General features: G+C 37.4%; 1 protein-coding gene across 3 annotated transcripts in view; it reads right to left on the reverse strand.

The window, feature by feature from the left end:
* Positions 1-20,878, reverse strand: part of RABGAP1L (RAB GTPase activating protein 1 like) — a 741,733-nt gene that overhangs the window by 265,902 nt on the left and 454,953 nt on the right. For all 3 annotated transcript variants that reach the window (XM_017529899.2, XM_037739059.1, XM_017529900.2), the window contains 2 exons: positions 12,723-12,848; positions 10,073-10,216 (listed from right to left, as the gene is read on the reverse strand). In XM_017529899.2, coding sequence (XP_017385388.1) covers positions 10,073-10,216; positions 12,723-12,848 — 270 coding nt within the window. The remainder of the gene's footprint in view (positions 1-10,072; positions 10,217-12,722; positions 12,849-20,878) is intronic.

Here is a 20,878-nt window from a genome sequence, read left to right on the forward strand (position 1 = left end):
AGCTGGGACTACAGGCATGCACCACCATGCCCAGCTAATTTTTTCGTATTTATAGTACAGACATAGTTTTGCCATGTTGGACAGACTGCTCTCAAACTCCTGACCTCGGGTGATTTGTCTGCCTCAGCTTCCCAAAGTGCTCGGATTACAGGCGTGAGCCACTGTGCCCAGCCAAATTCACTGATTTTTTTTTAATCGTTTTTCATGTCTCTAACTCCTTCAGTTCTGCTCTGATCTTAGTTATTTTGTGTCTTCTGCTAGCTTCTGAATTTGTTTGCACTTGCTTCTCTAGTTCTTTCAATTGTGATTTTAGGGTGTTGATTTTAGATCTTTCCTGCTTTCTCCTGTGGGCATTTAGTGCTATAAATTTCACTCTAAACACCACCTTAGTGTGTCCCAGAGATTCTGGTACATTGTGACTTTGTTCTCATTGGTTTCAAAGAACTTATTTATTTCTGCCTTAATTTTGTTATTTACCCAGTAGTCATTAAGAAGCATGTTGTTCAGTTTTCATGTAGTTGTACCATTCGAGCGCGTTTCTTAACCCTGAGTTCTACTTTGACTGCACTGTGGTCTTAGAGACTGTTATGATTTCTATTCTTTTGCATTTCCTGAGGAGGGTTTTACTTCCAATTATGTGGCCAATTTTAGAATAAGTGTTATGTGGTGCTGAGAAGAATGTATATTCTGTTGATTTGTGGTGGAGAGTTCTCTAGATGTCTATTAGGTCCGCTCGGTCCAAAGCTGAGTTTAAGTCCTGAATATCCTTGCTAATTTTCTGTCTCATTGATCTGTCTAATATTGACAGTGGAGGTGTTAAAATCTCCTATTTTTATTGTGTGGGAGTCTACGTCTCTTTGCAGGTCCCTCAGAACTTGCTTTATGAATCTGGATGCTCCTGTATTGGGTGCATATGTATTTAGATAGTTAGCTCTTCTTGTTTCATTGATCCCTTTATCATTATGTAATGCCATTCTTTGTCTTTTTTTGATCTTTGTTGGTTTAAAGTCTGTTTCATCAGAGATTAGGATTGCAACCCCTGCTTGTTTTTGCTTTCCATTTGCTTAGTAAATCTTCCTCCATCCCTTTATTTTGAGCCTATGTGTGTCTCTGCACCTAAGATGAGTCTCCTAAATACAGCACACTGATATCTCTTGACTTTGTATTCAGTTTACCAGTGTGTGTCTTTTGATTGGGTCATTCAGTCTGTATACATTTAATGTTAATATTGTTATGTGTGAATTTAATCCTGTCATTATGATGCTAGCTGGTTATTTTGTCTGTTAGTTGATGCAGTTTTTTCACAGTGTCAATGGTCTTTACATTTTGGTACGTTTTGCAGTGGCTGGTATTGGTTTTTCTTTCCATATTTAGTGCTGTCTTTAGGAGTTCTTGTAAGGTAGGCCTGGTGGTGATGAAATCCCTCAGTATTTGCTTGTCTGTAAAGGATTTCATTTCTCCTTTGCTTATTAAGTTTAGTTTGGCTGGATATGAAATTCTGGTTGAAAATTCTTTTCTTTAAGAATGTTAACAACTGGCCCTCACTCTATTCTGGCTTGTAGGATTTCTGCAGAGAGATCTGCTGTTAGTCTGATGGGCTTCCTTTTGTGGGTAACCCAACCTTTCTCTCTGGCTGACCTTGACATTTTTTCCCTCATTTTAACCTTGGTGAATCTGACAATTATGTGTCTTGGGGTTGCTCTTCTCAAGGAGTATCTTTGTGGTGTTCTCTGTATTTCCTGAAATTAAATATATTGGCCTATCTTGCTAGGCTGGGGAAGTTCTCCTGGATAATATCCTGAAGAGTGTTTTCCAACTTGGTTCCATTCTCTCCATCACTTTCAGGTAAACCAATCAAATGTAGGTTTGGTCTTTTCACAGTCCCATATTTCTTGGAGGCTTTGTTTGTTCCTTTTCATTCTTTTTTCTCTAATCTTGTCTTTAGGCTTTATTTCATGAAGTTGATCTTCAATCTCTGATATGCTTTCTTCTGCTTGATTGATTCAGCTATTGAAACTTGTGTATGCTTCGTGAAGTTCTCATGCTGTGTTTTTCAGCTCCATCAGGTCATTTATGTTCTTCTTTAAATTGGTTATTCTAGTTAGCTGCTACTGTAATCTTTTATCAAGGTTCTTAGGTTCCTGGCATTGGGTTAGAATATGTTCCTTTAGTTCAGAGTTTGTTATTACCCACCAGAAGCTTACTTCTGTCAATTCATCAAACTCATTCTCCATCCAGTTTTTTGCTCCTTTGCTGGTGAGAAGTTGTGATCCTTTGGAGAATAAGCAGCATTCTGGTTTTTGGAATTTTCAGTTTTGTTTTTTTTTTTTTTCTTTTTGAGATGGCGTCTTGCTCTGTCATGCAGGCTGGACTGTAGTGGCACAATCTTGGCTCACTGCAACCTCCACTTCCCAGATTCAAGTGATTCTCTTGTCTCAGCCTCCCGAGAGCTGGGACTACAGGCATGTGCCACCACACCTGGCTAATTTCTTGTATTTTTAGTAGAGAGGGGTTTCACCATGTTAGCCAGGATGGTATCAATCTCCTGACCTTGTGATCTGCCCACCTTGGCCTCCCAAAGTGCTGGGATTACAGGCATGAGCCACTGTACCTAGTGTGGAATTTTCAGTCTTTTTGCAGTGGATTTTCCTCACCTTTGTGATTTCCTCACCTTTGTGGATTTATCTATCTTTGGTCATTGATGTTGGTGACCTTTGGAAGAGACTTTTGCGTGGGCATCCTTTTTGTTGATGTTGATGCTATTGCCTTCTGTTTGTTAGTTTTCCTTCTATCAGTCAGGCCCCTCTTCTGCAGGTCTTCTGGAGTTTGCTGGAGATCCACTCCAGACCCTATTTGCCTGGGTATCACCAGTGGAGGCTTCAGAACAGCAAAGATTTCTGCCTGCTCCTTCCTTTGGAAGCTCTGTCCCAGAGGGGCACCCACCAGATGCCAGTCAGAACTCTCCTGTATGAGGTATCTATTGAACCCTGCTGGGAGATTTCTCCCAGTCCAGAGGCACGGGGGTCAGGGACCCACTTGAGGAGGCAGTCTGTCCCTTAGGAGAGCTTGAGTGCTGTGCTGGGAGATCTGCTAATCTCTTCAGAGCCAGCCAGCAGGAACATTTAAGTCTGCTGAAGCTATGCCCACAGCCATCCCTGCCCCCAGGTGCTCTGTCACTAGGAAATGGGAGTTTTATCTATAAGCCTCTGATTAGGGCTGTTGCCTTTCTTTCAGAGATGTCCTGCCCAGAGAGCATGGATCTAGAGATACAGTCTGGTTATAGCAGCTTTGTCATGCTGTGGTGGGTTCTGCAGCAAATTCAAACTTTCTGGCAGCTTTGTTTACATTGTGAGGGGTAAACTGCCTACTCAAGCCTCAGTAATGGCGGACACCCCTCCCTACACCAAGCTTGAGCCTCCCAGGTTGACTTCAGACTGCTATGCTGGCAGCGAGAATTTCAAGCCAGTAGATATTAGCTTATTGGGCTCTGTGGGGGGTGGCATCTGCTGAGGAAGAGCACTCTGCTCCCTGGCTTTAGCCCCCTTTCCAGGGAATGAACAGTTTTGTCTCACTGGTGTTCCAGGTGCCACTGGGATACAAAAACAAAAAAAAAAAACTCCTGCAGCTCCCCTCGGGTGGTAAAGGCAAGAGGAGACTCCCTCGGGTGGTATAGGCATCCACGTGAGTAACCTGGTCTGCGGATGACTAAGGCTGTGAGAAAAGCATGGCATCTAGGCCAGATAGTGCCGTCCCTCATGGCACAGCCTCTCACAGCTTCCTTTGGCTAGTGGAGGAGTTCCCCAACCCCTTGTGCTTCCTGGGTGAAGTGACACCCCATCCTCCATGGGCTGCACCTCCTGTCTAACCAGTCCCAGTGAGATGAACTGGGTACCTCAGTTGGAAATGCAGAAATCACCCGCCTTCTGCAATGGCCTTGCTGGGAGCTGCAGACCGGAGCTGTTCCTATTCGGCTGTCTTGCCAGCCCTCCTATGTCAGAGTCTTAATCTTGCTTGTATAAGCTCATTCTGATGAGTTTTTTTGTGGGGGGAAATGGGGATAAAGAGGGAGAATACTGTGTAATGAATAATGAATCTACTCTTCAGATAACAACTTCTGAAAACTACCTTGAAAGGAGGATTATACCTGGTGGTATTTAATCAAACAATATGGTACTGTCATTTTTTCATCATCCTGAGAAGAAATGAGAAGCAGAAAATACACTCTAATTTGCAGGGTCAATGATTTCCTTACATTTCATGAAAATACCAAGTTACTATACAAAGCTGAACATATTTGGTACTCTAAAAATTGAACTATCTGGGAAGAGTCAACTTAAAACACCGGCTGTCAGTTATCCTGTGAAGACCAAAAGAAATACCAGTATTTTCCTTATGTCTTTTGAAAGAATGTGGAGGAGATGCAAAAAGCACTTTCAGAGTAGTACTGGAATCACTATTGAAAAAGGAAATAGAATGAAGCTTCCATTAAGTCACTCACCTAAAATTTCGCTTTTACCAAAGAAGCATCTCAACCACGGGGTGGTGGAGGGGAAGGTGATTAGAAACCTAGATAATTGAAGAAATTAAGAAGCAACTAAATGGGCTATACAGATGGATGGTGCAGACTGCATGGCAATGTTATTATTAGTTGAATATTTACTGTATAGTAGGCATAGTACTTAACTACTTGATATCACAATCTCATCTAATTCTTACGCTAAACCTGAAAGACAGGTATTGTTAGTCTCATTACACAAATAAAGAAAGTGAGATTTATGTAGGTCAAGTAACTTGAACAGGACTGTCGAGGAAGGGTTGACTAAAAAGTCCAATATCCTAACTCAAATGTCATACCATCTCTACATTGCTCCTTTAAGACCGAATACTTCGCTGGATTTTCCTCATCATAGTAACTTCTCTCATAAAAGCACTAAAGGGACTCTGCTCTTACGTCCAGTTCTCAGTCTTCCATCTGTCTGTATGCAACTTCAGAGATCAAGTGAATCATTCCAATCACCAAATGAGTTTCATTTTGTTGCATATTTATGGACTCTTATCTGACCCATTATCTGCTATCTAAAAACAGAACAAAACAAAACCTTGTCCTTGATCACAAGAAAGACCTTTTGCTCATGCTACCTTGGAAGGCTGTTTGGCAGTATCCATTAAAGCTGAGTGTATGTACATCCTAACCCAACAATTCCACTCCTTGGTGTGTACTCACAGAAGTGCGTAGGTACGTTAACCAAGAGACAAGTTCAAGAAAGTTCACAGGATTCACAGGAACAGTATTCATAATGGCCTTCTGAAAACTAGAAACAACTCAAATAACCATCAACAATAGACTGGGAGAATGGAAAACCAAACTATGCCTAAATGCAATGACATGGATGAATCTCCTAGACATAATGATGAGTGAAATAAGTTAGACAGAAAAGAGTTTGTATTGTACATTTCCGTATATATAAAGTTCCAAAACAAGCAAAACTAAATGACGGCATTAAAAGTCAGGAAAGTGCTTACTCTTCAGAGTGTAGTTAGTGGAAAAGGGCAGCAAAGGGGAAGAGGGTTTCTGAAATGCAGATATTGTTCCATTTTTGTTCATTTTAAAAATCCGGGTGCTAGTTATTATTATGTCCATTTTTTGAAAAATCATTAAGTTCTACACTAATTTTTGCAAATTTTCTTTTATCTGTTATTATACCGCAATAAAAAGTTATTTTAAAGAACGCAATGTTTTATTCTTGGTGAGTTAATAGCATAATATTTACACTATAAATGTTAATACATTTAGATTCTTTCTTATCTTGCTAAACAGATAAAGGCAGATAATAAGATATAGGTTTTTTTAAAAAATGATTTTCATTTTAGTTACTGACTAAAAGACAATCAAAAGAGAGTTTCACCCATCTTAATATAAGAAAATGCATTTTTAAACTGCAGTTGCAAATCCCATTGCCATCCATCATCCTGGAATTAACCTATGTGATCACATATTCAGGTTTATGCAAATATTTTAAATAAAACTATTAATAATTAGCAGTTGTTCACTCAGGCTACATTGTCAATGTCTATAAAATTCTTCTCTTTTCTGCTAAGTTAACTTTATGTGCTTAACCTCAGAATGAATGAAGAAATCTTGAACATCATATAGCTTAGGAAAGCATGTCATGATATGTCTTCTATGCATAAAATTTCAAACTCAACGTCTTTCTTTTTCACTTTGTGATGGGATCTTTGAGTAAAACACATTGCACGTGAATATTTTTAAAAATCAGAATGTTAAACTTTGAAAAAACACTTTCTACCTGAGAGTTTCCTATTCTTCCATTTATAACTAAACATTGACTTGTAACCTCAAAATTTAAATTTTTTTTAAAAACAGAGAATATGACACAAACAAATACCTATGGATAATCTACTTAAGACTATGTTACCAGTTCTTAGAATATGTCATCACATATGAAAGAATAGCTTTTGATATAAATATTTTATTAACTACAAGAAGGAAACGGGCAAAAGAAAACACAGACATGCAGGAAGTAAAAGTTTATTCAAAAATTTCCTTTGTAAAATAATTCTTGACAAAGATGAGTTAGTGGAAAGAATAAATATCCTGAGGCACACTACAATATTGTTTCCAACAGATTATTCTGAAAAGCTATTTCATTGGTAAGGGATGTTACCATTTACTTTCCTGAATATCATGATGCTATGATTACAAGCCATCATTTGAAAAGTTTTCCAACTTCCTTAAACAGCTATAGAGTAAAGGTTTAAGGGGAGAAAAAGTAGTATCTATGATATTCTTATTAATATTAATGAACATTATGGCCTTTCAAACACTGATTATAAGTCACAGTTGACAAGTAATGGGAAGGCTAATAAATTTACTTAGCTTCTCTGTAGCATAAATGTTGCTAGTCTTTTTAACTGAAATTAGAAATTCATGTATCTTTAAGATCAACTTTGAATCTAGGTTCCGGAAAACCTATGGACAATGTTCCAATGCCATAGGAGCCACCATTCAGGCAGACAACTTTAGAAAGTCACCATTCCAGTGAACTGAAGGGCAGAGATACCACTCTATGAAAAGTGACTGAGAAATCCCATATAGCCGGTTATGATTAAGCACATTAATTTTATTCCCTTTTCTATAATGAATACTATAGAACCAATCTAGTAAGAAATTAATCTTTCTGCAAAAATTGTAAAGCACTAATAAATATTGGCAAGCTCATACTATACATAATTCAAAAACTGTTAAAATGTCATACTTCTTTCCTATTTTTATGAAATATCATGAAATACTAAACAGTCCAGTACGTAAAAAGTCTATGAATATTTATCAAAACTTTTAGTATTAGCTTATTTTAATATTCTAGAACTCAAAGATGTGAATTTGGTTTATACTTTCAAAGAGTATTGCCCTATAAAATAAGGGAGTTGGAACTGTTCACCATACCAATTTGGATAATCAGGTAGAGTTTCTGGTACAAATAAACAAATATGCTTTGTGAATATTGTGATCACACCATGTTGACTTTGAATAAAGTTTTAGCTCCTAATTCTGTATTATTCCTTTAAGATACATTTAGAAAGGCATTTTACAAACTAATCTGTAAGTAAAACAAGTAGGAGAATTAACATATTATAAATCAGATTCTCTAGCTGTTAAATATTCAGGATTTGTGAACCTATTCTGTGAGCCTCGCAAGTCACTGAACCCTTCTTTATCAAAGCACAGTAAAAATGATGAAAACTCTTACATGCTTACAAATGCCCTGTGACCTTCAGGTATTAGGCAAGTACTAACTAAAGCCATTGAAGAGCAAAAGCCCAGCTGTGCCTGCATATATGATTGTTATTGTTTTAGTAGGCTTAGAAAGAACATTATTATTCTTTATGTAGCTTATACATTGCATCTTTTAAAATTTTATTTTTATATTTAAACTTCTAATTCCTAGTGTGATTAAAATCATTAGACTTTCCTTTTAAGAAAGAGGTATCTGGCCAGGCCCGGGGGCTCACGCCTGTAATCCCAACACTTTGGGAGGCCCAGGTGGGCGGATCACGAGGTCAGGAGTTAGAGACCAGCCTGGTCAGCATGATGAAACTTCACCTCTACTAAAAATACAAAAAATTAGCCAGGCATGGTGGTGTGTGCCTGTAGTCCCAGCTACTTGGGAGGCTGAGGCAGGAGAATTGCTTGAACCCAGCAGGCAGAGGGTGCAGTGAGCCAAGATTGTGCCATTGCACTCCAGCCTGGGCAACAGAGTGAGACTCCATCTCAAAAACAAAAAAAAAAGAAAAAAAGGGCCGGGCGCGGTGGCTCAAGCCTGTAATCCCAGCACTTTGGGAGGCCGAGGCGGGTGGATCACGAGGTCAAGAGATCGAGACCATCCTGGTCAACAAGGTGAAACCCCGTCTCTACTAAAAATACAAAAAATTAGCTGGGCATGGTGGTGCGTGCCTGTAATCCCAGCTACTCAGGAGGCTGAGGCAGGAGAATTGCCTGAACCCGGGAGGCGGAGGTTGCGGTGAGCCGAGATCACGCCATTGCACTCCAGCCTGGGTAACATGAGTGAAACTCCGTCTCAAAAAAAAAAGTGGGCAAAGAACATAAACAGATAAACAGCATTTTTCTAAAGAAGATATACAAATAGCCGATAAGCATATGAAAAAATACTCAACATCACTAATTATCAGAGAAATGAAAATGAAAATCACAATGATATCATCTTATGCCAGTCAGAATAGTTATTATTAAAAAGTCACAAAATAACCGATGTTGGTAAGGATGTAGAGAAAACGGACCACATTGCTTGTAGGAATGTAAATTAGTATAACCTCTATGGAAAACAGTATGGAGATTTCTCAAAGAATTAAAACTAGAACTACCATTCGATCCAGCAATCCCACTATTGGGTATGTGTCTGAAGAAAAATAAATCATTGTATATAAAAAGATACGTGTACTTGCATGTTTATCACAGCACTATTCATAATATCAAAGATATGAAATCTGCATAAGTGTCCATCAGTGGATGATTGGATAAAGAAAATGTGGTATACACATACAATGGAGTATTATTCAGCCCTAAAAAAGAGTAAAATCATGGAAGTATATACACTAAAGCCCAGACTTAACCACTACGTAATATATCCATGTAACAAAACATGAATTGTAACCCTTAAATTTATATGAAAACATTTTTTTAAAAAAAGAAGAATGTTTACCTTAAGAAGCATAGTAATACAAAACTGTCTAGACTATATTAAGCTCATAATCATGTACATAAGCTTATACTTTTGTCCTGCTTTTTAAGACTGTTATAGTTTATATACATTCATACTTCCATTGAAAAGATATACTTCTTATCTGGCAACTTTCCTATTACTGCTAAGATTGTTAAACATTCTGATGAGCAATATAAGATGTATATAGGCGTAATATTGTTTATTTCTTTAAAAGAGTAAATAAATATAGCCACCTAAGAAACTAAACACAATGAAATAAACAAATATAAACACCTAAGGAATTTTACAAACTAATTTCTGAAATATTCTACTGTATAAAAATAAAATTATGACATAATAGCTTTAGTTTATCATTTGTCTCATCATTTGGCAGCAGTCTCAAATATGATAAAGAGAAAGATATCTGATGAATTGAGAAATCAGTTATTATAAAAGTTTCATTTATATTCACTCTTGGAGTGTAATTGCATTAATGTTAAAAACACCCAATTCTAAATTCATTTACTTAATCTTAAAGGTCTTTTATACTGGTAACACAGTGTTACACAGATAGTCTTATTATGAATTTAATTGTGCAAATTTAATCACCCATTTAACTTTGCAGGAATTACATATGCCTTAATATTTTCATTCCTCAGAAATAATAAAATTATAATTAAAATAATTTTTACTGAAAATTCAAATACAACTTTTTGGTCAGTGAGTATTTATGGCTTAATGTCATAGGCAAAAAGAAAAGGAAGAAAACCGTAACCATTTTTAGTAGAAGCTACTTTCTACTTTGGCTTAGTGAAAGATGGGAGTCACTCTACCTCACAAAGCAGTAGGTCAATGATGTGGAACACCATGCAGAGTGGGAACTTGGCAGTAAAAAGAGTGAGAAACCACTGGGATGCATACATATGAGCTTCCAGGTTCAGATCACAAAAATGGCTATGCAGGTCCGGTAGCTGTTCCTGCAAGTCAAAGTGGAAAATTTAGCAAGAGGAGCAATGAGAAGCTTGCAGCAGAGCAATGAAGTTCCTGCCACAACTGCAACTTATAAACAGCTTTCTATGATCACTGTAACTCTATTCTAGTATTAGCTATGTTTTATGTAACTGCACAGAAGTGATGAGAGCAGATGAGAATTGGAGATATGACAGAGAATTAAGGAAAATAAAAAAAGACTTCTTATAAACAACTAAGAAAGACCATCTCTTGCTCACTTGACTGTTCTTGTTTCTTGCAAAATGCTCATTTGACCAGAGCAGCTGTAGTCTAATGAGTATCTTGACTCCAGGGTCAAGTCACAGCATCCCCATTCAGGGTTAAATTCCTTTTTCTTTTTTTTTGAGAAAGAGTCTTGTTCTATCATCCAGGCTGGAGCACAGTGGCAAGATCTTGGCTCACTGCAACCTCCACCTCCCAGGTTCAAGCTATTCTCCTGCCTCAGCCTTCTGAGTAGCTGGGATTACAGGCACCCTCCCCCAAGCCTGGTTATTTTTTTTTATTTTTTATTTTTATTTTATTTTTTTACTAGAGTAGGGGTTTCACCCTATTAGCCTGGCTTGTCTTGAACTCCTGACCTCAAGTGATCTGCCCCTCTTGGCCTCCCAAAGTGCTGGGATTACACTTGTGAGCCATTGCACCCGGCCCAGGGTTCAATTGTTAACAAGCTAGAAAAGAAATGTATCTTCTCTTTGGAAACCATCTAATGCCAACATTATTTGGGGTCTATGATATTTCAGTATATTTTCTGAGCCCTTAGAAAACTCCAAAGCGTGACAAACTATTTAGAAATCTGTCTTCAACATATTAAAAATGGCAAAGCAAAGAAATTGTGCAAGGGTGTAATATATAAAATTGGATATCTCCTAAAAATGCCTTTATGGTAACTTTATTTTTTCCAATTTCAACAAGCAAATACTTTCCAAAAGCATGAACAGCAAGGTATAAAGTATTAGTATAGCTATTACCATAACTGAAAGACAAAGGCAAAGACATGTAAAAGCCCACCTTCGTTTTGTTTTCATAAATAGACCACAAAAAGAAGAATAAAAAACAAAATAAACCATTTATTGAACTACATGCTTTCTTTGAAAAGTAGCCAAATGTGCCCATTAGGTACTTCAAATGGAGTGTCCAAATCTCATTCGGTTAACTGAAAAAAAAGTGCTAATAGAAAAACGTGGTTGAGTTTCTTCATAGTATCACGAATTTGTTCTTTGCTTATTTGGAATATTTACTTGATTCTCAAAGCCCTTAGGAATACTGACCTTTGAAAACATATGAACCTTTTTGTAAATAAAAGGTAAAAAGCGAGTAATCCCAAATATTTACTTGGTAGAATTAAATCATTAAAAAGGAGTTTATTGCTGTTAATATCCGTACTTACCAGGTTCTTCTACAGTCCTTTTCCTCCTCAATGCCCATTTGTCATTTTACTTACAGCTCATTTTACATCCCCCCTCCTTTTCTTTTCAATTTTAAAGTCTTCTACCCTCCTACATCCCCTTCTCCCAATACGCTGTTCCTTTAACCTCACTGCAAATTCATCTTCTACTGCCCTGTTCCTCTAATCTTTCAGTCTCCTATTGGCTTCACTTCCCTCTTCAGACACCTACGATCTCCTGGCACTACTTATCAATGAGTTCCTACTAGCATCTGCTCTCACATCCCACCACTCCTTCCTCAACCACTTTACCTTTCCCCAATACGGAATCAATCCATCCATACATTTCCTTAACATTTCCCTTGGATACCCAACACCCCTTTCAGAGAAAGTCATATAAACATGCTGCATAGACCCATTGTAAATTTAAGATCATCAACTTCGGGTGGAACTTGAAAGCTAGTTAAAAATTCCTTTGGTCAGCTTGGGTCAATCACTTTGCCTGTGGTCACAATCTTTTTTATTATGTAATATTTGACATATATAAAAGAATGTATGTTTCTCACATACCTTTACAAATATGTATTATAAAGCACAACAACATTAAGATTAGGAATTCTATTTTAAAAATTTAAAATACGTCCCTACATTACAGTATTTTAGGTATGTTTTATTCTCTTATGAATATCTTTCTGGCTTTTCCAAGTGTTCTGTGTGGACCCAAATAAGGAAGTGGTGCTAATTAGCATGGTGAAAGCTCTTAGGTATTTCAATGTTTACTCTGTAAGTATCTTCATTCCTCTACAAACAATACTTGGCAGTCTCTTAATGATTAAACTCATCAGATTTTCACTTCAAAGTATGTTAAATTGGAACATTTAAAATATGAGACTATTTTTAAAATCGTATAATGGCTAAATAAATGCATTATGATAGATCAATGTAGACGTTAATCTGAAACTAAATCCATTTACATTTTCTGTAATATTCCATTAAACTTCTATAATTCATTATTGCTTACCAACTCTTCGCCTTTTTCTATGACTCGACAAATCCCAGAGTGATGAAAGTTCCTGATTTTTATTTACCTGCATTAGTCTCTCCAACTGGTAGAATTTGCAATGAAGATCTTCAAAGTTGTTTTTGTAGAGGTCTCTCAAACCATAGTCATACATGATTTTCACCAAAACGCAGAATGCTTGCTCCTCTGGCATCTACAGAAAAGTATATACATAAATATATATATATTTTATATATATATATATATAATTATATATAAATATTTACAACATAAATAAGTGGCATTTTGCCAGAATGTCAGAAGTTTCTTCATGTTATTAGTCCTCTGCATAAGTAGCTGAAGGCCTGGAGTGAATGAAGTCCTTCAGAGACTGTCTTTGGCAAAGTGACATGACCTCCTTATTTGAGATGAATTATCCTCTTTTGTTAATTTTAATCATGTTATCATTCATTCATTAGGCCATCTTTAAAAGCAGGGAATACAGTCATGATTAAAAAATCAAAACACACTTATGAGGCCGAGGCAGGTGGATCACTTAAGCCCAGTAGTTTGAGACCAGCCTCACTAACATGGCAAAACCCTGTCTCTACAAAAAATAAAAAATTAGCTGGTTGTGGTGACATGAGCTTGTAGTCCCAGCTACTTGGGAGAATAAGGTGGGAGGATCGCTTGAGCCTGGGAAGCGGAGGTGGCAGTGAGTGAAATCACATCACTGCATTACAGGCTGGGCGACAGAGCAAGACTCTGTCTCAAAAAAGAAAAAAATCAAAACAACGTAAAAGGATCTAAAGGTAAAAGTCTCACTCCTCCCTATTATTATATATATACTAATCCCTGGTACCTACATCTCCCAACCTCTTAATTTCTCTTGTATCCTGCCACTGATTATCTACGCAAATAAAATAATTACATTTCTAATTTTATTTTGTCCCATCCTACATAAAAGATAATATTCTATATACATTGTTATACATGTCGATTTTTTTCCTTAAGGATATCTGTTGTAAATCTTTCTCAGTATATAGAGTTGTCTCTTTATTTGTTTAAAAGCAATTACACAGTATTCCATTATATAGAAGTACTATCATTCATTTAACCAGTTTCCTATTGATACTTGAGATGTTCCTAATTTTTTTTTTTTTTTTTTTTTTTATTTTTTTTTTTTTTTTTTTTTTTTGAGACGGAGTTTCACTCTTGTTACCCAGGCTGGAGTGCAATGGTGCGATCTCGGCTCACCGCAACCTCCGCCTCCTGGGTTCAGGCAATTCTCCTGCCTCAGCCTCCTGAGTAGCTGGGATTACAGGCACGCGCCACCATGCCCAGCTAATGTTTTGTATTTTTAGTAGAGACGGGGTTTCACTGTGTTGACCAGGATGGTCTCGATCTCTTGACCTCGTGATCCACCCGCCTCGGCCTCCCAAAGTGCTGGGATTACAGGCTTGAGCCACCGCGCCCGGCCGAGATGTTCCTAATTTTTTAATCAAATAAAGCTGCAATGAACTTTGTTTATGCATAATTTTGTACATATGCAAATATGCGGTGGGGTACAGCACATTGACAAAAGGGGGAATGCTGGGTGAAAAAATAATGCATTTTAAATTTTGGTAAACAGTGTGAGATTATCCTTCCAGAGTCTTCTTGATGTTGTTACTTTGTGTAAAGTACAGTTTTCAGGGTAACAGCCAGTAAACTCTAATATATTAATTAGCTCTCTCAGAGGTATTTTTATATAAACAGAGAATAAAGTCTGAAGACAAAGGAACAAACCTCTAAACTGTGGTATCAATAGGTAAAAGAATATGGAAAGGGATTCTAGAAATTACGTCAAGCATAAAGAAAAAGTTGTACTTACTCAATGTCCTAAGACGTAACTACTACATAAACAACTACTTTAAATATTATTTCCTTGAAAATTTACTTTTGGTTGATTATGGTATTTCATACATTTGTCAGACTAACTTCATATTTCAATAACTGAATCAAGTAGAGTTCCACTTATCCACTTAGAAATGCAATTGTTTAAAATTTCACACAAATCAGCCACTTCTACTTTCTAATTATAAACCATAAAATACCCAAATTTGTTAAATAACATCTCCTAGAAGTTAAATAAATACACTTCAGTGTTTTCATTTTGATTCTTTAAATATTTGCTTATTTTCTTTTTATCTATGAGTTGTTTGAGACCTTTTCAAAATTTCTGGTCACTGACCTTAGCTGCTCAAGTCAGCAACTAATTTTCAGCTTCCATTTGGTTATTTAGGATATAATTACACTGTATTCTTTACTCCTTTGTCATCAAAGCCTCAAGTGACACTAACTTGAACATATATGGCCCAGAATACTTCTCTTACCAAGTTCTAAGCCTCTTCATCTTCCTCTCAGATCTCTATTCAAATGGCTGTACAAAACAGCTGCATGTAAGATAACTAGCCAGGCCGAGCGAGGTGGCTCACGCCTGTAATCCCAGCACCTTGGGAGGCCGAGGTGGGTGGATTACCTGAGGTCAGAAGTTTGAGACCAGCCTGGCCAACATGGCGAAACCCAGTCTCTACCAAAAATACCAAAATTAGCTGGGCGTGGTGGCGCACGCCTGTAGTTCCACTACTTGGGAGGCAGAGGCAGAAAATTTGCTTGAACCTTGGAGGTAGTGGTGGCAGTGAGCTGAGATTGCCTGGGCGGCAGAGTGAGACTCTGTCCCTCCTCCCCCCCCCCCAAAAAAAAAAGAACTGTAGCCAATCTTAGAGAAACTGATTCATTTAAGTCTCTAAGTAAATGACAATTAATTGAATGCCTTACCATCTGGTATCTTATGAAGGGAATATGTTTTTATTTCTTTGAATGTAGTAAAATCATTAGGGCAAATAAAAGGTTTAAGTGCCTTTTGGCATTCATACATATAGTCACTGAACGGATGAGGTGCAGGCACTGTTCTAGGCTTTGGAGATACAGAGATAAAAGTATAGTGCCTCCCTAAGGGAAGAGTAAACAGGCAACTCTAGTTGAGGTCCATACAGATGCAGAAGTCCTTGGGTGTTGGAAAGGTAAACATCAGAGACAGTTTTGGAGGAGGCTGAGCTAAATGGCCAAAGAGAAACATTCAGCAATCATCCTCCCTCAAGAACACCAAATTGAATAACTATCCATGCAAGAAAGCAACAAAAATCAGGTGAGTGATCATAGTACCTGGTTTTAGTAAGATATAAAGAAAAAGGCACTGAAGAGGGTAGAAAAAGTCTTCCATTGTCTACACCACACCTCTTCCATCCCCATGGCACTGTGCAGAGAAAGAATCCATGCACTTGGGAAAGGGAGAGTGCAGGGATTGTGGGACTTTGCATTGGAACTCATTGCTGCCCTGTCACAACAGAACACAACACAGGGCAGACTTCATCAGGTACTCAAGAAGGAAAGATTTAGACTGGCCCCAGCCAGAGGGGAAACCTCCTGGTAGACCAAAGTATCCTGGAATCCTAAACAAATTTGAAAAGTGGTCTAGGCCATAAGTACTACAATCTTTGGGCAAGTCCTGGTGTTGTTCTGGGCTTAAAGCCAGCGGACTTCAGGTACACAAGATCCAGTGAAACACCAGCTGGGGTAGCCAAGGGAGCAAATAGAAAAAACAACAAAAAAGCAAAAGTATCTATACTTATACCCCTTCCCCAACTCCAGGCAGGGCTTGGGAGATACCCCTTTCCTGCTTGTGGAAAAGAGAGGGAAGAGTAAAGAGGACTTTGTATTGCAACTTGAGTACCAGCTCAGCCACAGTAGCATGAAGCAAAGTCCTGAATCCCCTGAGTCCAGATCCTAGCTCCTGAACAGCATTTCTAGGTCCATCCTGGGCCAGAAGGAAACCTGCAATCCTGAATGGAAAGACCCTGGGGCCTTGAATAAACATCAGCAGTAGCCAGGTAGTAGTCACCAGGTACTGTGCTGGCTTCAGGTGTGACCCGGTGCAGTCACAGCCATAGTAGCCAGTCCCAGCTGTGGTGGCCAGTGCTTGTGTCACCCCATTCCTCAACTCCATGAAGCCCTGCATGAGGAGAAAAAAAGCTCCATTTGGAGGAAAGTAAGAGAAGAGAAAAAGAGATTCTAGGAAAGATGGAATTCTCTCAGATCTCATCCAAGCCCACCAAGGTTGTATCTCAGAGTCTGCAAGAGTTGCAGCATTACTTGGCTTGGGGCATCCCCTAGTGCAGATATGACTGCAGTGACTAAAGAGTTAGATCACAACACTTAATTCCCTGGGTATAAATAAGCCCAGACTATGAAGATTAGAATAAATAACCTCACTTTTCAATGCCCAGATATCAATGAACGTCCACAAGCATCAAGATCACCCAGGAAAACATGACCTCATCAAATGAACTGAACAAAGTACCAGGGAGCAATCCTGGAGTAAGAGATACGTGACATTTGAGAGAATTCAGAATAGCTATTTTGAGGAAGCTCAATGAGCTTCAAGACAATACAGAGAAAAAATTCAGAATCCTATCAGATAAAGTTAACAAAGAGACTGAAATAATAAAAAATAGTTAAGCAGAAATTCTGAAGTTAAAAAATGCAAATGACAAACTTAAAAATACATCAGAGTCTCAACAGCAGATGATCAAGCAGAAGAATTAGTGAACTTGAAGACAGGCTATATGAAAATACATAGAGGAGAAATAAGAAAAAAGAATAAAAAGAAATTAGGCATGCTTGCAATATCTAGAAAATAGCCTCAAAAGGGCAAATCTATGAATTACTGACCGTAAAGAGGAGGCAGGGGAAGAGATCAGGGTAGAATACAAGAAAATAAATGGACTGGAATTGAAAAGTGATACCTAGCGGTAGGGCTGCAGATACCATTATATACCATTTTTATCATACAGATAAAACAGACAATGTAAACAGTTCAAGAGCACAGACACCAATAAAAAGTGGTAAAATAACTAGAAAGTGATGAATTTTGAGTACTTATTAGTTTGTTTTTAACATGAGTTATTTAAGTTTTTATCACTTAATTTTTAACAATGGCTTTGCTTAATAACTGGTTTGCAGAATTCCTGAAAATTTAACAATTGGACCTCAAAAGCTGGTATAATCTGGCTGCAGCATAGCACTGATAGGACCATGATGAAGAGTTAGGACTATATTCTAAGTACAGTGAGAAATCAGTGAAGAGTTTACAGCAGCGGATCTGATTTTTATTTTTAGTAAGGTCACGTAGCTGCTATATGGAGAAGGGTATAGGGAAAAAGATTATACATACAGTTGGTCCTCCATTTCCACTGGGTTCTGCATCTACGGATACAACTAGTCCCAGATTGAAAATATTTACAATAAAAAATAATACAAATAAAATATAACAACTATTTACTTAGCATTTTTATTATATTAGGTACTATAAGTAATCTACAAATGATTCAAAGTATATGAAAGGAGGTGCATAGGTTATATGTGGATAATATGACTATTTTATATAAGAGACTTGGGTCTTTTCAAATTTTGGTGTCTGTGGTATTCCTGGGACCAATTCTTCAGTAGTTCCCAATACTGAGGGACAACTATATTTTGGTTTAGTAAGAATCTATCACTTTTCTTTTGTATAAAGGTATAATCTACAAGAACCTATATTCAATCTTTCCCCTCAAAAGTTTGCCCAGAAACAGATCATGAATATACAAAAGGTGCTGCAGAAGAAAAACATGATTTTGGAATTATACCAATAGATGTGAATTTCAGGTAAGGTTTTAGTTATTCACTGGGTAATCTTGACCAGGTAACCTCTTTTAATACTTAAGATTTTTTTTAATTCTAAAAAATTAGAAATAATAATACCTATGTCATAGGGGTGCTACAAGTATTAAATGAGATATATTTAAGAGACAACATATGCATATTGTTGGCAATCATGAAATGTAAATTTCCCTTCTCTTTCCTTCTTTGAAGACAGAGACTCTGTCTTATACATCAACAACTACCAAAGTGTTTTATACAAAGATACTCGAAAGAATAAATGGATGCATAGGCAAAATTTTTACTCTAAGATCTTTCTACTGTTAAAATTATTTGCTGGAATTTAAGTTCTTAACATGAAGTAGCAAAAATGTGCTGCTTTTCATATGAATGATAGCATCTTTTGCGTATCACTAGGAAGACTGTCCTGCTCCTCCTCCCCATGCTTTTCCTGACTAAAATAGTGACAGCTGCATTTTCAAGGTTCTCCACCTAGTTTTGCATACAAGCTCAGGGTTTATGCATAACTGGTTTGGGGTATACTATATAGCACAGCTCTGCCTTTTAAAATATTACTGATCATTTAAAACTGATCAAAATGGCCCTTTGTTATTTCCCTTTAGCTTGAGGAGACCCTTGCTTTCTCTGAATCCCAAAACTCTTTGTTGTATACCCTTATAGTTATTTGTGTGCTTCTAAACTCTAAACACGACTTTAACATTGTACCCCCTGCTCCACAACACTTAGAATAGAACTTTCAATAAATAACAAGTGTTAAATATTTCTTTAAGATAAACTAGCAAAATTCTCAATACATCTGCCTTTTTAATGAAGTCATACCACACAAGTAGGGCAATCTGTTGGTAACTGCCAAAAAAATGTAGAAGGAAAGTATTGGTGTGAAGGCTAGAAGCAAGGGGTAGCCAAATGCAACTATATTAGCACTCGATTTCTTATAATTCTATCACAAATGCTAAATATAAAAAGCTTTTATATTATCTATATTTTATATTGACTATTAAGCTTGTCCCTAAATTGGCATAAAAAAATCAACCAGGCCAGGTACAGTGGCTCACCCCTGTAATCCCAGCACTTTGTGAGGTCGAGGCAGGTGGACCACGAGGTCAGGAGTTTGAGACCAGCTTGGTCCAACATGGTGAAACCCCATCTCCATTAAAATACAAAAATTAGCTGGGCATGGTAGCACGCACTTGTAATCTCAGCTGCTTGGGAGACTGAGGAGAGTCGCATTTGAACTTGAACCCAGGAGGCAGAGGATGCAGTGTGCCGAGATCGTGCCACTGTACTCCAGCCTGGGTGACAGAGTGAGACTCCTTCTCAAAAAAAAAAAGGAAAAAGAAAAAGAAAATCAATCAAGATCTGAGACTCAATGCTAGGTTGTACTATCAAAACTTCACCTTAGTACATGCAGTTCCTCCACTAGGCAGTATTGTGGTACCTACCTACTTAAAAAAAAGCACTAAAATGATTATTTAACTTATTAGAATGATTAATGCTTCATAGAATAAGATAATTCAAGTTATCACTGATATGCAATTGGTCTAAAGTTACAATAAAAAGAAATAATTGAACAACATATCTTTAAATAAAATATTAAGATATTGGAATATGATGGTCTTTAATATTGAACGTCCATTTTTGCTGTGTACAGAAACTTTATCATCAGCGTTATTTCATTAAGGCAAAGAGGAGATAAACATTAAAATATTATAACTTAAGATATCAAAATATCATCCATGGCTTATGAAATACAAAACAAAATACCTGCCTCACATGCATAATTGAGAACTGAGTGATGTAATCACTGTTTGGTAACAAATGTTGATAATGATCTGCCATCTGTCCTAATTGTGACTGTCACTGAATGGAGACAATCTCCAAGCCCTCACTACTTCTTGTCACTATAAACTATAAAACAAAGTAGTGCTAAGTATTTCAAGTCTTTAAGATGCACATGAAATCATTTACATCAAGGTATTTTTTGAAGTAAAATTATATTTTGAAAATTTAAAGTAATCCCCATAGTGTAAAACAATTTCCTACTTCACATGATTGTGTTTCACATCTTTTTGGAATGATCTACCTTTCTCTATGAAGGAAATGAACACTGGACTGATATTCTGAATTCTCTTAAACAAAAATAAATGGGCTGGGCACAGTGGCTAACATCTGTAATCCCAGCCCTTTGGGAGGCTGTGTGTGATCACTTGAGGTCAGGAGTTCGAGACCAGGTTGGCCGACATGGTGAAACCCCACCTCTACTAAAAATACAAAAATTGGCCAGGCATGGTGGCATGTGCCTGTAATCCCAGCTAGCCGGGAGCTGATGCAGGAGAATCCCTTGAACCTGGAAGGCAGAGGCTGCAGTGAGCCAAGATCTCACCACTGCACTCCAGCCTGGGTCACAGAGCGAGACTGTGTCTCAAAAAAAAAAAGATGAAGACTAGTGACTGTTTTGAAATTCATAAGGTTATTTATTGT

This window comes from Cebus imitator, unplaced genomic scaffold (genome assembly GCF_001604975.1).
Source record: "Cebus imitator isolate Cc_AM_T3 unplaced genomic scaffold, Cebus_imitator-1.0 Scaffold62, whole genome shotgun sequence".
NCBI lineage: Eukaryota > Metazoa > Chordata > Mammalia > Primates > Cebidae > Cebus > Cebus imitator.